Genomic DNA, 14722 nt, shown 5'->3' on the forward strand with positions numbered 1-14722 from the left:
CAGCGTTTCTCTGTGTAGCCCTGGCTGTCCTGGAACTCACTCTGTAGACCAGGCTGGCCTCGAACTCAGAAATCCACCTGCCTCTGCCTCCCGAGTGCTAGGATTAAAGGCGTGCGCCACCACCGCCCGGCCTCCTGGGTTTGATCTTAACACACACACACAACCCCAACATTGAACCTTCAGAGGTGACTCAACAGTTAAGGGCCTACACTGCTCATGCAGAGGACCTAAATTCTCTTACCAGCTCCGATGTTTGGCAACTCAACACCTTGCAGTTGCAGCTCCAAGGGGCCCAACAGCCTCTTCTGACCTCCAAGGTTACCTGCTCTCAGTGTGCATGCATACATACATACATACATACATACAGACATACGTGGGGAGAGGGAGGGGGCAGGGAGAGGGAGAATCTGAGTTCCAGGCCTGCAGGGGTAAACAATGAGACTATGACTTAAAAACAATATTTTGGTGGTAGTGAGATTAAATAAATATGTGTATTGTACGTTCTCTTTGGGCTCATTAATTTTGTTTATAAAATAGCAACTAGATATAAAGTATAGCATAATATCTAGAGATTTAATATCTACATATCTTTGCATGAACTTGAAAACCAAACTCAGTTCTCAGGACAGCAGGTTGAATGTGTGTTTCTCCCTGCAGGTGAATGAACTGGTACAGGTGGAGACATACCTGCGAAGTGAAGGGGTGCTGGTGCGGTACTGGTACCCCATCGATATGCTGGAAAGGCCCCCTGCAGGCTACCGGAGGACTGCCACTAATGGGCTGGTCACACTGGACAATACCAACCTTCAAATTCACAGGTAAAATGGAGCCTTTCTTTCTTTCTTTGAGGGAATAGATGCATGACTAGAAGGCTTTTCCTTCAAAGCTAGAGTTGGCAGGAGAGACATGGCCTGTGTCCCATGCACTCTGTTGTATAATTGGGACGGAGCCCACTAGAGAGAGAAAGCCAAGCAGAGGAAAGAAGTCAGGATGGACCAGGTGACACATCAGTTCATCAGTGCGAAGCATCCAGCTGTCTCTTTCTTGGTGACCAAGTGTGGCCTCAACACTGGCTGTGTATGTGGTGCCATGCAAGATTCTAGATGGGACAAGGCTGCAGTGGAGACATGCCTGCCCTCTACAGATGAAAACTTAGTGATGACAGTCACCATTCCCTGCCACACACTACTAAATAATGCCCCTAAGACTCAACAGCTAGAGAGAGGCAGGAGAATCTTTGTGAGTTGGAGGCCAACCAAGGGTTGTGTTTATTAAAAATGAATCATACATAAAGATTCCTGTATGACTCATTCCTTCCCTCTTAGAAATCCCTGCTGCAGTTGAGAAGAAGGCAGAGTAACAAGTGCATTCTCTGCTAAAGGTCTCTGCAGACAACGTTCACGCTCCCTGTCCCTCAGCGTCACAGTTCCTCCTCTCCACACCCATGTGTGTGCCCATAGCTCAAGGGTCACCTGAATTTGACACATCAAGCCCTAGCTAAAATGCAGTCAAGGACAGCACACCAATTTCTCTCCAGGGCATCAGTGTGGAACTGAGCTGAGTATGACTCTAGCTCCCCCTCCCCTCTCCTCAAACCCTCATAGCCAAGCCTCTTGTCACTGTCACTGTCCCCAACTGCTAAGATTATCGCAGCAAGCCACCATGCTTAGCTTGGCTCTGTCTGGCAGATCCACTGGAATAGTACATTATTCTGTGGGGTGGTCTGAAGCTCGGTCACCAGATCCAAACAGGCCTCGGCCAGGTGGAGCGAAGCACTTAATCCCAGCACTCAGGAGGAGGCAGCAGGCAAATCTCTGTGAGTTCCAGGCTAGTCTGGTCTACAGAGGGAATTCCAGGACAACCAGGGCTACATACTGATAACCTATCTCAAAAACAAAACAAAACAGAAATCAACAACAAAAAACAGAAACAAAAACAAGCCAGGTCACAGTGGGAAACACTTAAGCAGACCACAGGACAGGAAGGAAGACCAGCATACACAGCACTGGCACTTCCGCAGGGGCCAAGTGAGTGCAGGAGTGTGTGCACACTGAATCAGAGCCAGCACCTTTGAGACAGCATGAGATAGAGCCCTAGGCTCCCCTGCCTGTGCAGTTCCTCTTCACCACCTGCACTGCCTTTCGAGCACAGCTGGACCAAGGCTGAGGCTGAGGAAGGGTTCAGATAACACACATGTGGCGTGAGGTAGAAGAGTTAGATCTCATCCAAAAGATTCCTTCTCTGGTCCTCTCAGTCTACAGGGTCTGCATGAGCCATCTCTTCCTCAGCTGTGAGCTGTGACCTCTTAGCCCTCCACATCCTTCTAGACCAGAGGTTCTCAATTTTTGGGTCATGACCCCTTTGTGGGTTGAATGAGACTTTAACAGGGGCTGAATATCAGATATTCACATTACAATTCATAACAGTAGCAAAATTACAGTTATGAAGTAGCAACAAAATGATTCAGTGGTTGGGGTCACAGCATGAGGAGCTATATTAAAGGGTAGCAGCATCAGGAAGGTTGAGAAGCACTTGTCTGGACCACTGCGGAGGCAACAGATGTTTGACCACTGCGGAGGCAACGGATGCTCGACCACTGCGGAGGCAACGGATGCTCGACCACTGCGGAGGCAACGGATGCTCTCGAGCACTTTGAAAGGGGGGTGTCAGGGCCGAGTCAGAGCTTGCTCCTCTAGTCAGAGCTTCCCGTGGCTTCTCAAATAGAGATGACCTATGGACCTATGCCTCACTCTCAACACCCTGAGAGCCTCTGAGGCGGCTTCCCTCCTTGTCTCTTCCTGTTCTCTGCGCACTGGCCTCATTTCTGTGTCGGGATCTATGTGCTTCTTTCACGCTGACTGTTAGCGTACCTTGTTGGTCAGTCATGTGGAGCTGGCGCTCTGTATGGCTCTATAAACACTGTCGCTGCGAATTTCTGCTAAGCTTTTGTGCAGATGGATATTTTCATTTCTTTTTCTAGGGTGTTTTTTGAATTGGGGTGAAAAAACTAACCTAGAGAAAACTATTGTGGCTTTTATTTAAGACTCAAATGAGTTACTTAAAACACAGATTATAGGGCCAGAGGAGAAGCCTGCAATGTAGTGACATCATCCACACAGATTATAGGACCAGAGGAGAAGCCTGCAATGTAGTGATATCATCCACACAGATTATAGGACCAGAGGAGAAGCCTGCAATGTAGTGACATCATCCACACAGATTATAGGNTCCACACAGATTATAGGACCAGAGGAGAAGCCTGCAATGTAGTGACATCATCCACACAGATTATAGGACCAGAGGAGAAGCCTGCAATGTAGTGATATCATCCTCATTGTTGTTGACCCCACACCGCCCCCAAGAGCTCTGCTCAGGTGTGAGGGCCCGACACACTCAGTGTGTCGCCTTTTTCCTTTCCCTCAGAGAGCTGCTGCGATGCGAGGCTGCGCTGGCCCGGCTGTACTGTCGCATGGCCCTGCTCAACATCTTTGCCCCCAAGCTACCTCATTTATTCACTCGGCTCTTCCACATCCCTGCCATCCGGGACATCACGTTAGAGCACCTGCAGCTCCTATCCAATCAGCTCCTCGCTCCCCCCCTCCCAGGTAAGACTTGGCTGGAGGGAAAGAGCACCAAGGTTGGGCGTGGCCACACAGAGTGCGTCCGGTGGCCTAGCTCTCCATGGGGACTCACAGGCCTGTGGTAGCCAGCTAACTGCTCTTAGACAACTGACTTGTGCTGTCACCATAGTCATCTAATGACCCACTGAGTACTCGCTGAATACGGACTGCTGTCACACTTGCTCTTGACATGGAGAGTCAGACGGAAGTTCCCGTGCAGGACCTGCTCTAGCTGCTCATGTAAGACACTAAGCCTGGGACCCTTCAAGTAAGGGCTCCCTGTGCCCATCTGGGCAGGGCTAAGTGAGGGAGTCCTTCATTGGTCCACCCTGCACTAAGGACTCCAGTCTACTTCTGATGCATCAACTTCCCTTTTACCTCTAAACACTCAAGGCAGGAGGCACAGACACCCTCCCCAGACCCTGTTCCAAGCAACACTGTGAGCCCATGGCATCTGAGGCATCCTCAGGGTCCCAGTCAGTGTATGCCAACCACACAGTGCTGAACTTGTACCATTGTTCCTTCCCTTTCCTGCCCACAGATGGCACCATCAGCTCCAGCTCCATCCTCCTGGCACAGTCTCTGCAGCACTGCATCCACTCGCAGAGCTGCTCTGCCACCGACCTCTTCTACCAGGGCAGCTCGCAGACGCTGAGGGAGTGGCTCAGCGTGGCCATCACACGCACCCTGCACCAAGGCGAGGACAGCCTCCTGGAGCTGACAAAGCAGATCTGTGCCTTCCTGCAGGTACAGGCCTAAGCTCACAGCCCCAGCTCTGAACACCGCTGAATGAGCAGTGCGCTCTCTCTCTCTCTCTCTCTCTCTCTCTCTCTCTCACACACACACACACACACACACACACACACACACACACACGCTCCACCCCTGGGCAGCGCTTCTGCTCGAGCTTCTCCGCTTCAGGAGGCCTGCTCCCCAGAGGCTGCCAGCCTCTTGCATGGATCACAGCATGTGTCCTGGATAAGGCGAGAAGGTGGAGTGTGCCCTGTGTCTGTCGGGCCCACACTTGCTCATTGTGTGTGTCCTTTCAGACAGCACCAGAGCAGTTCCCCTCCGAGGAATTCCCAGTGTCCGAGTCCAAAGTCAGTATGGATGTGAATTTCCCTGGAGCAGCTTTTGTTGTTGTGTCTTGCAAAGAAAGTCAGTCTGGATTCCGCAAAGAGTAAGTTATCCTTCTGCAGAAGACGGTGCTGGGGAGAGAAAGACTGAGTGGGTGCGTTCCAGCAGCACTGCTCGGGAACGGCTCTCCAGCTGGCTTTGCCCTCAGTTGCACACCACCTTTAAAGCTAACTCCCTGTATGTCCTTCTCTGGGGAACTAGGCTAGAGAGAACAGCCTTCTAAAGGTGGCACAGATGACTTACGCCCAGGGCGTGGCCTGGCCAAGTCTGTCTTAACCCCCACTTCCTCTCAGCTCCTCTCTGTACAAGGCTCCGTGGGCCCGCGTGCTCGTCTATGGGCTTGGCCACAAAGTGAAGCGCACCGGCCAGCTGAACCTCATCGAGGCTGCCTGCTACCCTCGCGACGCCTCCCCAGCCAACACTGGGCTCGCTCCTCCACCCACAGCTGACCAGTACCCTTCTGTGGTTCTCTCCACAGACAAAGTCCACATCAAACTAGGTGAGTGTCTCTCGGCTCACACTGATGTGTGGCGGCAGCAGTGCTCTGCTGACCTGCTTTGGGGGCCTCCGGGGCCCAGTGGCTGAGTGAAGAAGGAAACAGAACAGTGTTTGAGACAGCAGATTACAGGCCTAGCTGAGGCTGCCCAGGCACAGGGGGATGGCCTTCCACCCGAGCCACCTGCACAGGGCAGCCCGCTCATCCCTCAAGCCCTCACAGGCGCCAGCAACCCCAGTTCTTGAATGTTCCTGGAGCTTCTGTTACAAATCCTATGGTCTCCGATGACAATGAGGCCTGTGAGCCCCTGCTGCTCTTCTCTCTGGCCTCCAGGCTTTGGGGTCTTGAAGCTGTCCTCATCAAAGCCGCCAGCTGAAAGGAGAGAAATCTTAAGTCCAGACTTCTGCTCTCCCTCAGTGTATCTGCCCGAGATAGTCCTTAGCTCTGGCTGAACTTCCAGCCAGAGTGATGGGTATGGGTCCCCAGCCTGGCCCTTGACTCACGTGCCATCAGGGATGAAGGGATACTTCCTTGTGATCTTTGTCACCACTCAACACCTTCACAGTGTTTCCTCTCAGGTTTCTCTGCCTTTTTTTTTTTTTTTTTAAAAGAGAGAGTATCTCTCTATGTAGCCCTGGTTATCCTGGAATTCACTGTGTAGAACAGGTTGGCCTCAACCTGGCAGAGATCTACCTGCCTCTGCCTCCATGTACTGGGACTGAAGGCGTGCACCACCGCCTGTAACTGTGGGTCTTGAGGCACTGGGTAGCTTTCCCTTGCCTCACTTACTGCTTCCTTATTTATTTTGCTCTGGAGCCCAGACAGGTTCCAAATACAAACTCTTCCTTGCTCGGCCTTGCAGGGGCTAGGGGACAGATGGAAGCAACCATGCCCAGCTGCCCATTAGCTGCCCTTGTGTTCCACAGAGCAGGTGCAATCTAGGGCTGACTTCTGGCTGCCACACCTGGAGCCCCTGGGCAGCAGGTGCTTTCTCGGATGTCCTTGGGTGAGATTGGGCAGCCAATCACCTGGTTTGTTCTGGGCCCTTCTCTTAGGAGTGTCTCCACCGCCTGGAGCAGTGCTGGTCTTGCACTCTCTGCCCCTGGAGTTCCCGCTGGCGATGGCCTTTGCCGAGCAGCTGCTGTCCTGGAAATCAGAGGACAGTGACGGGAAGTCAGAGGATGAGCCTGACAGCATCCCTGCCTCTGTCCTCCTGCACGTGGTGGAACTGCTGGGTGAGGTGCTCTTTCTTGGAACAAGGATAGATGGGGGGGGGGGCAGTGGGCTACCCATCACCCCACAGCTACAGCCTGTCAGAGCTGCTGAAGGTGGGCTTGGGAACAGATGTCACACACAGTCCTGAGTCCAAGTCTGTGCTCTGCCAGGTGTCACCGCTATACTGAATACACACACACACACACACACACACACACACAGTGGCAGTCACTTATGAAACAAAGAATAATATTGTCATGCCTTAAAGTGTTAAATGTTTGCCAGGCGTGGAGGGAGAGACAGGTAGATATCTCTGAGTCTGAGGCCAACCTGGTCTACATGGTAAATTCTAGGCTAGCCAGAATTGCGTAGTGAGACCCTGTCTAACAGCATGATAGCCTGTCTGTCATAACTTGACAGTGAAGGGCGACATGGATGTGAGCAGTGCCCAGATGGGGCACAACAGCCACAGAGCTGCTGACAGTCTTCAAGGACACCGAACTCACAAATGGTCAACTTACCATGTGCAAACTTCCTTCCAGAATATTTGAAGTAAACATTAAACTTTAATCCAGAGCTGGCCTGTGGATGGTTTAGGGGTGACTTCCACTGATGGCTGTTGAGATGAATCAGGACATATTGTGGGGCTGAGTGGCTAGAGGTACAGATGAGTGTGTGCTCAAGCAAAGCCAGCAATTTGGTGATGGTGGAGTCGGGGTGATGGGTAGAGAGGAATGAGACCCTCCCTGCTGACAAGGAAAACAAGCCAAGCGGCCAATCCCAGGGCCTCGGGGCCATGAGACGAGCCCTCACTGTTCATTGACATCTTGCAGGCCTGTGTGCATTTGTCACAATGCTTTATTTTTTATTTTTTGTAATGTAGACAGCGTCTCATTTTGTAGCTGTCCTGTGAAAACCAGGTGGCCTCAAACTGGGATTAAAGATGGACACCACCATAAATTTTTATTTTTATCTCAAAAAACAAAAACAAAAAAATCACCTAGAGAAGTAAAATTTTTTGTAATCTTCCCAATCTTTCAACAGTGGCATCTACATTAAGGACATTGAAGGCTGGGCAGTGCTTCTTTCAGGAGCAGATATCTGTGCCACCATGAGCAGGGGATAGTGAAGGAAAGACATGGCAGGGGTGACATAAGCCTTGAGCCTAGACACAAGGCAGGCACAGGAACCCACAAACTTGTTTTCAGTAAGGCCTTGCAAGCAGTATCCTCCCAGGGGAGCAGGGAGCTCACTGCCCTCCCTGGAAGGTTCTGCACCTGAGCAGTAGCAGCCTTGGGAGCCCCAGAAGAGCTCTACCCAATGCAAGCCCATCTGGATAGAACCAGCTGCAGCCTGCTCCCTTATAGCTGTGGACCCAGCTGCCTCCATGGGATATGGGCCAAAAGGTTCACCATCCTCAGAGCTGCTCACATGCTTCAGCTTTCTACCTCCTTCATGCAGGTCCAGGCAACATGAATCGCGTTGGGGAGCTGAAGCACAATTGGCCAAGTGCCTGCCTAGCATGTACAGCGCCCTGAGTTCGATTCCCTAGCCCTGCAGAGATCATGTGTACATTTTTTTTTGTTTTGTTTTTTGTTTTTTGTTTTTAACTTTATTGCTCAACTCCATACACAATGTTTTTTTTTTGGTTTTTTGGTTTTGGATTTTCGAGACGGGGAATGCTGTCCCAGCACAGGCTAAAAGACACGTCCAGTCTGCACTGGAGCTCTGGCTGTAAGTTCCTGCGAAGCGATGGGCAGTGCTTGTGTACTTACTGTGTTTTCTGTCTGTCTCAGGAAACTTCCTGTGGACTACAGACATGGCGGCCTGTGTGAAGGAGTTGGTCTTCCACCTCTTGGCTGAGCTCCTGCGTACAGTACATACCCTGGAGCAGCGGAAGCACCCGGCTGGCCTGTCCTCCTCCATCGCCCTCCAGCTTAACCCCTGCCTGGCCATGCTGATGGCCTTACAGTCAGAGCTGCATAAGCTGTACGACGAGGAGACCCAGAGTTGGGTCTCGGGCAGCGCCTGTGGGGGCTCAGGAGCAGCGGCTGCGGGCGACCAGGGCCGGTTTTCCACCTACTTCCACGCTCTCATGGAAGGCTGCCTGGCAGTTGCGGAAGTAACCCTACCTACCAATATCAGTGTCACAGCTAGCGGGGTGACCTCAACGACCACCCCAAATCTCAGTGACTCGTCCTCTTCCTCCTCCTCCTCCCCAGGACAGACACCACAGAGCCCTAGCCTCCTGTCCAAAAGAAAGAAAGTCAAGATGAAGCGGGAGAAGGCCTCCTCCTCCAACAAGAGACAGTCCTCCCGCGCCACAGACGCAGACTCCACAGTGCTCAGCATTGGGGGAAGCAAGCCTGAGGACATGCTGTGGTTCCACCGTGCCCTCACCTTGCTTATCATCCTTCGGCACCTCACCAAAAAGGACCCACAGGGCCTGGGTGTGACGAGCGACGCCATTGCTGACGCCTGCCAGGCCCTGGTGGGCCCTACTGCCCACAGTCGCCTGCTAGTGATCTCTGGCATCCCCACCCACCTGGATGAGGCTGTTGTCAGAGGGGCCATCCGCAAGGCCTGCAATGCCCATGGCGGCGTCTTCAAAGACGAGATCTACATCCCACTGCAGGACGAGGACCCCAAGAAGCCAAAAGACAAGGCTGAGGGCGGCGACAGCAAGGTGGAATCTGAGAAGTTGCTGGGGTTCCCCAGTGTGGACAGCCTGGAGGGGAGCACGTCAAGCAGCCTGGCCCCTGCCATGAGCATCAGCGCCTCAGCCTCCACCAGCCAGGCCTCGGTCTGCAGCTCCCAGTGTGTCTCACAGACTGCGAGTGACCTCTCAGTGGACCCACTGCCCTCAGGCCTGGAGCTTCCTGTTCCTCCTGTCCTGTTGGAACCCCATGTAGTGTCCAGCCAGGAGAGCCTGGACATTTCCTTATGCAGCACCGGGAGCCTGGGCAGCCTGGGCAGCCTGGGGGAGCCTCTAGACAATCCAGAGACAGCATCTGTGTCCGACGTGGGCTCAATGTACACGGTCACATCCCTGGATACCCAGCCCCTCGCAACGCGCCCTATCAAAGGCTTTGCAGTGGTGGAGGTAATAGCTCTCGGACTGGAAAGCTGCTCAGCTCTCATCTGGCCAGCACGGCTTCTCCATGTCACTTTCAAGGCCTTAGCTAGCAGGCAGCATGGGATTCTGGAGAGCTCCTGGGCAGCTCTGAGCAGCTGCTTTTCTTGAGGCCCACTCCAAGAGGGACATCCAGTGTGGTGTTAGGAGGCACAGGCAGTTCATTGCTGTGAGTGGGGTGGGGGTCTCTGGAAGGTCCACTACAGGACCATGGCTGTGTTTTGAGAGGCACTTTGCATGGTGGCAGCGTGAGAGTCACGGTCACTGTGCTTCAGGAATGTAGAGTACAGGTGCTGGGTGTGCCCAGGCGATCACTGCTTCAGATGCCTCAGGTTTCTTGGCTACCTTGTTTAGGAATGAGGCATCCACTGACTTCCTGCACTTTACAAGAGTTAGACTGAAAGGCGAAACCCAGCCCTGGGAGGTGGCACTTGTCTGGGGTGCACGGAGCCCTGGGCTCCCGCCCCAGCACCTCTGTCAGAGTAAGTGCTCACTCCTTTGGCTTCATAAAGCACAGGGACAAGGACTTTCATCAGGGGCTCTCCCAGCTGGGCCACCTTCCTGGGCAATAGACAGCCTCTAGGCTCCAGAGCTTCCCAGGGAGCAAGGTCAGCGGTGCCCATGGCCCCCAGGCAGGACCCCTCAGAGCTCACCCTTCCTCCTTGTTCATACAGATAAGGTCCCGAGCCAAAATTGAGAAAATCAGAGCAAGTTTATTTAACAATAATGATTTGATCGGTCTGTCAAGTCTGGATGGTGAAGACGAACTGATGGAAATGTCAACAGAGGAGATTCTGACGGTGTCAGTGGTGAATCAGAGTCTGTTTGACACTCAGGGGAGTCCAGGGCTAGAAGATTACTTCAGTGACAAGTCCATTAAAGGTGAGTTGTAGGCTGTGTGTGTTTAGTGTTTGTAGTTTCAGTTTTATTTTTTATTTTTAAAGATTTTATTTATTTCATGTATATGAATACACTGTTGCTGTCTTCAGACACACCAGAAGAGGGTATCAGATCCCATTACAGATGGTTGTGAGCCACCACGTGGTTGCTGGGATTTGAACTCAGGACCTCTGGAAGTCAGTGTTCTTACCCTCTGAGCCATCTCTCCAGCCCTCTCTTTTATTTGTTAATTCCACGTATTTATATGTGTGTGTGAGTGTACATGTCCATCGCCATACCTGTATGGAGGTCAGAGGACAACTTGTGGTAGTCGACCTTCTCCTTCCCCCGTGTGGGTCCCAGGGGTCAAACTCAGTTCCTCAAGCTTACAGGCAGCCACCCTTACCCACTGAGCCATCTCACAGGTCCAGGTTTGGGTCCAAGTAGTCTCACGTAATCCAGGTTGGCTGTAGATTCCCAATGTAGCTTACACTGGCCTTGAACTCCTTGCTCCTTCTGCCTCTACCGTTCAAATTCTAGGATCATAAGTTTGAGCTACCACACCATATCGGCTTGAGTTATATTCTTTTATTTAATTTTTATGCCTTTAGTGAGCAGTTTTAAGTATACAGAAATTTTGAGCTCTATGCTGTCTGATAGTGGCTGACTGTGTGATTCTCTGTAAGGTGTAAGGAACACTCACATTCAGCCCCAGTGCATGGGGCTTTGTGTTGCGAGTGGGCAGGGAGCTACAGCCCGTGTTGTAGCTAGATACTCTGAGACAGGCTCTCCATGGGAAGCCCCACTGTGGGCTTCCTTGTCACAGTGTATCACTGTGTTCTGTCCTGCGCAGCCTCAGACAGGACTGCTTGTGCTCACTGGACTGGTCCCACCTTTGGCGCTAGCCAGGGCTGGAGTGACAGCTCAGCACTGCTCAGTTAAGAGCACTGCTACTCTCCCAGAAGACCTGAGTTCAGTATCCACTGCCACATCGAAGCTCCTATAAGCCCCCATCTCAAAGGAGGACTGGCAAGATGGTTCAGTGGCCAAATGTGCCTGCCAGTAACCCTGGTGGCTGCCTAAGTTTAATCCCTGGGACCTACAGTGTTGGAAGGACTACAGTAGTTGTGCTGGTGCAAACACACACACACACACACACACATACTCTCAAAAATAAATAGGTGGATAAAATGCCAGTGGTTCTTCATACCAGGCCCTAGCAAATGTAGCACAGCACTGCTGATGTGGAGTGTCTTGTTGGGCATAGGTTCTTTTATGAATTAGCATTATTAAGCAATATTAATATATATGATTTGAGCGGATAAACCAAACAGCAGACCACGCCAAGGTGATTCCACGTGAGAGGTTTATTAAGCAGGGATGGGGAGCGGCAAAGCGGGTAGAAGAGTAGAGAAGAGAGAGAGAAGGAGGAGGAGAAAAAGGGAAGGGGGGAAGAGAAGAGAAGAGAAGAGAGCGGGGGGGGTCCCCTAATTTATACAGAGAATGACATCACACCAATGAGGGTGGGGACTGAGCCAGGTGAGTTGTGGGATTGAGGGTCGTTGTCCTGGCAATGCAGGTCTAGTGTCACATGGTTGGGCCAGGCCTTGGAGTGTCCTGGTGCTAACAGGTTCCTTTTATTTTGTGCCTAAGCAGCTAGCTGCCTTGCTGCCCCCAAGGGCTCCCAGTGTTCCTTTGAGGCTGTATTTTGCTATCCCCTTAGGAGATGAGCTGCAGAGGGTTTATTCACAGGATGCTCAAGCACTTCTTGTTATAGCTTCCTAGGCTTCCACACTTTGAACCTGGAATGCACTTTTAGCTCCTGATTCTTTTACAGTCAAGCCTTGTAGTGCTGGTGCTCAAAGCTTTGCTGATGCCCCTGCCCCCATCCTCACCCCCTCCTACATACACACATGCACGGTGGTCTCACCATGTAGCCACTATCGATCCTGAATTCCAAGTCCTCCTGCTTCAGCTTCCCAAGTGGTGAGATTCCAAGTGTGTGGCACTGTGCCCAGCCTTAGAGAAAGAGCCAGCTTTTCTCTCTGTGCACCCTGCCAGTCTTACACACTCTCTAACAGCACAGTGGTCCATTTCCTGCTCTGAACTACCACAGGCCCTGACTGCCTGCCTCTGTGTTCTCAGCCCTGACTGCCTGTCTGTGTGTTCTCAGGCCCTGACTGCCTGTGTGTTCTCAGGCCCTGATTGCCTGTGTGTTCTCAGGCCCTGATTGCCTGCATGTTTTGTCCCTTCTTTGGATTTTTTTTTTTTTTAAGATTTATTTATTATGGGAGGCACAGGCAGGCAGGTTTCTGAGTTCAAGGCCAATCTGGTCTACAAAGTGAGTTCCAGGACAGCCAGAGCTACAGAGAAACCCTGCCTCGAAAAAACCAACAAAAACAAAACAAAACAAAACAAAAGATTTATTTATTATTATACATAAATACACTGTAGCTGACTTCAGACACACCAGAAGAGGGCATAAGATCTCATTACAGGTGGTTGTGAGCCACCATGTGGTTGTGGTTGCTGTACCTTTGGAAGAGCAATCAGTGCTCTTGCCCGCTGAGCCATCTCACCAGCCCGCTGCTGTTTAAATTAAGATAAGGGGGTGCTGAACAGATGGCTCACTCAGAGGGCACTCGTTGCTCTTGCAGAGGACCTTGGTTTGGTTCCCAGTGCCTACATGGCAGTTTATAACCATCCATAGCTCCAGTTCCAGGGAATCCAGTGTCTTTCTTACCTCCTCTGACACTAGGCATTCCTGTGTTACACATACTTACATGTAGACAAAACAGTCATGCACAGAAAATAAAAGTAGGTCTGCAAGTAGACTCAGAGTGAGTGTGGTAGTGCACGCCTTTAAAGAATAAAATAATACTAAATTAAAGTGTGTTGATGTACTGGGACAAGTAGGCCTGAGCACACAGCAGCTGTGAGTCAAGAGCCCAGAGAGAGCCAGGAGGCCTATGGCTTCCAAGCAGCTGTGACAAAAGGACAGAGGACATGGCAGAGTTCCGCCCTCACTGCAAGGAAGGGCGAGTGTGTGGCGAGGGTGAGGGCCTGAGGACGAGGACCCAGGGAGCTGCTTCCAGCCAGTGTGTGCTGTGCACAGGAGCTTGCAGGGAAAAAGAGCCTGGCTGCCTGAGCCAGGCTCCTGAACCAGCCCTGTGCCATGCTGACCCTCTGGTCAACTGACTTCCCCACACACATGGTGGGGTGCACACACTTCCACCACACTCACAGCACACACATGTGTTAATTTTCTAAATGTGTGCTTGCTAGCTGGGCAAGAGGATCAGCACAAACCTCAGCTATAAGACCCTGTCTTTGAAAACACAATGTGCACTTGCTAGAGAAGAGGCCTGCAGGGTGTGTCCTAGCATAACACGTTCATAAGAATTACTTAGCCTTGTCCTGTTTTGTAACAGGTGAGAAACTGGTGCCTGGGGCCAGAGAGGTCCTGACAGAGATATTTAAAAGCTGTGCTCACTCAGAGCAGGCGCTGAGCCTGACGCCAGCCAAACCCATCAGGGTCTCTGACATCTACCTTAGCAAAGAGCAGATCAACTCCCAGACCCCAGGCAACCTCCTCCACCTCTTCTTCACCAACGTCCGGCCTCCGAAGAAAGTGCTGGAGGACCAGCTCACACAGGTACCAACCACGCCGTCCACGTGCCCTCCCTGCTGAGCCATGGCTTTCTGGGCTGGGTTGGCCTGAGATGCTTGCTCTTCACTTTTGTGCCCCACAGATCCTGAGGAAATACGGCGTGCCCAAGCCCAAACTGGATAAGAGCAAGTACAGCAAGGCTGGGAAGGAGCAGCACCCAGTGAAGGTGGTGAGCACCAAGCGGCCCGTCACCAAGCCGCCCGCCAAGGACAAAGCCGTGCTCAGCAGCCTCAGGTGCACCTTGGGGACAGGGTGGCAGTGGGCAGCTTCTGCTCCTGAGCTCCCTCAGTCCCCTCAGTCCTCGGCTCCATCCACCGCAGGTTAACATTTTACCCTGCCTGTGAATGGGGTAAGAAGCGAGCAGGCAGTGAGTGTCTGGAACACATGGAGAGCACAGCCAGCCAGCCCACCTTATCCATGCACAGAAGCAGTAGTTTAAGAAAGCCTTCTTTTGGGCTGGTGAGGTGGCTCAGTAGGTAAGAGCACCCGACTGCTCTTCCGAAGGTCCAGAGTTCAAATCCCAGCAACCACATGGTGGCTCACAACCATCTGTAACAAGATCTGACGCCCTC

At 52.0% G+C, this 14722-nt stretch overlaps 1 protein-coding gene across 5 annotated transcripts in view; it reads left to right on the forward strand.

Moving 5' to 3' along the window:
- Nucleotides 1-14722, forward strand: part of Hectd4 (HECT domain E3 ubiquitin protein ligase 4) — a 150583-nt gene that overhangs the window by 121179 nt on the left and 14682 nt on the right. For all 5 annotated transcript variants that reach the window (XM_029533784.1, XM_029533785.1, XM_029533786.1 and 2 more), the window contains exons 55-64: nucleotides 658-818; nucleotides 3424-3605; nucleotides 4162-4367; nucleotides 4670-4800; nucleotides 5051-5256; nucleotides 6309-6488; nucleotides 8265-9571; nucleotides 10276-10483; nucleotides 13912-14135; nucleotides 14233-14384. In XM_029533784.1, coding sequence (XP_029389644.1) covers nucleotides 658-818; nucleotides 3424-3605; nucleotides 4162-4367; nucleotides 4670-4800; nucleotides 5051-5256; nucleotides 6309-6488; nucleotides 8265-9571; nucleotides 10276-10483; nucleotides 13912-14135; nucleotides 14233-14384 — 2957 coding nt within the window. The remainder of the gene's footprint in view (nucleotides 1-657; nucleotides 819-3423; nucleotides 3606-4161; nucleotides 4368-4669; nucleotides 4801-5050; nucleotides 5257-6308; nucleotides 6489-8264; nucleotides 9572-10275; nucleotides 10484-13911; nucleotides 14136-14232; nucleotides 14385-14722) is intronic.

The sequence above is a fragment of the Mus pahari genome, chromosome 23 (genome assembly GCF_900095145.1).
Source record: "Mus pahari chromosome 23, PAHARI_EIJ_v1.1, whole genome shotgun sequence".
Lineage (NCBI taxonomy): Eukaryota > Metazoa > Chordata > Mammalia > Rodentia > Muridae > Mus > Mus pahari.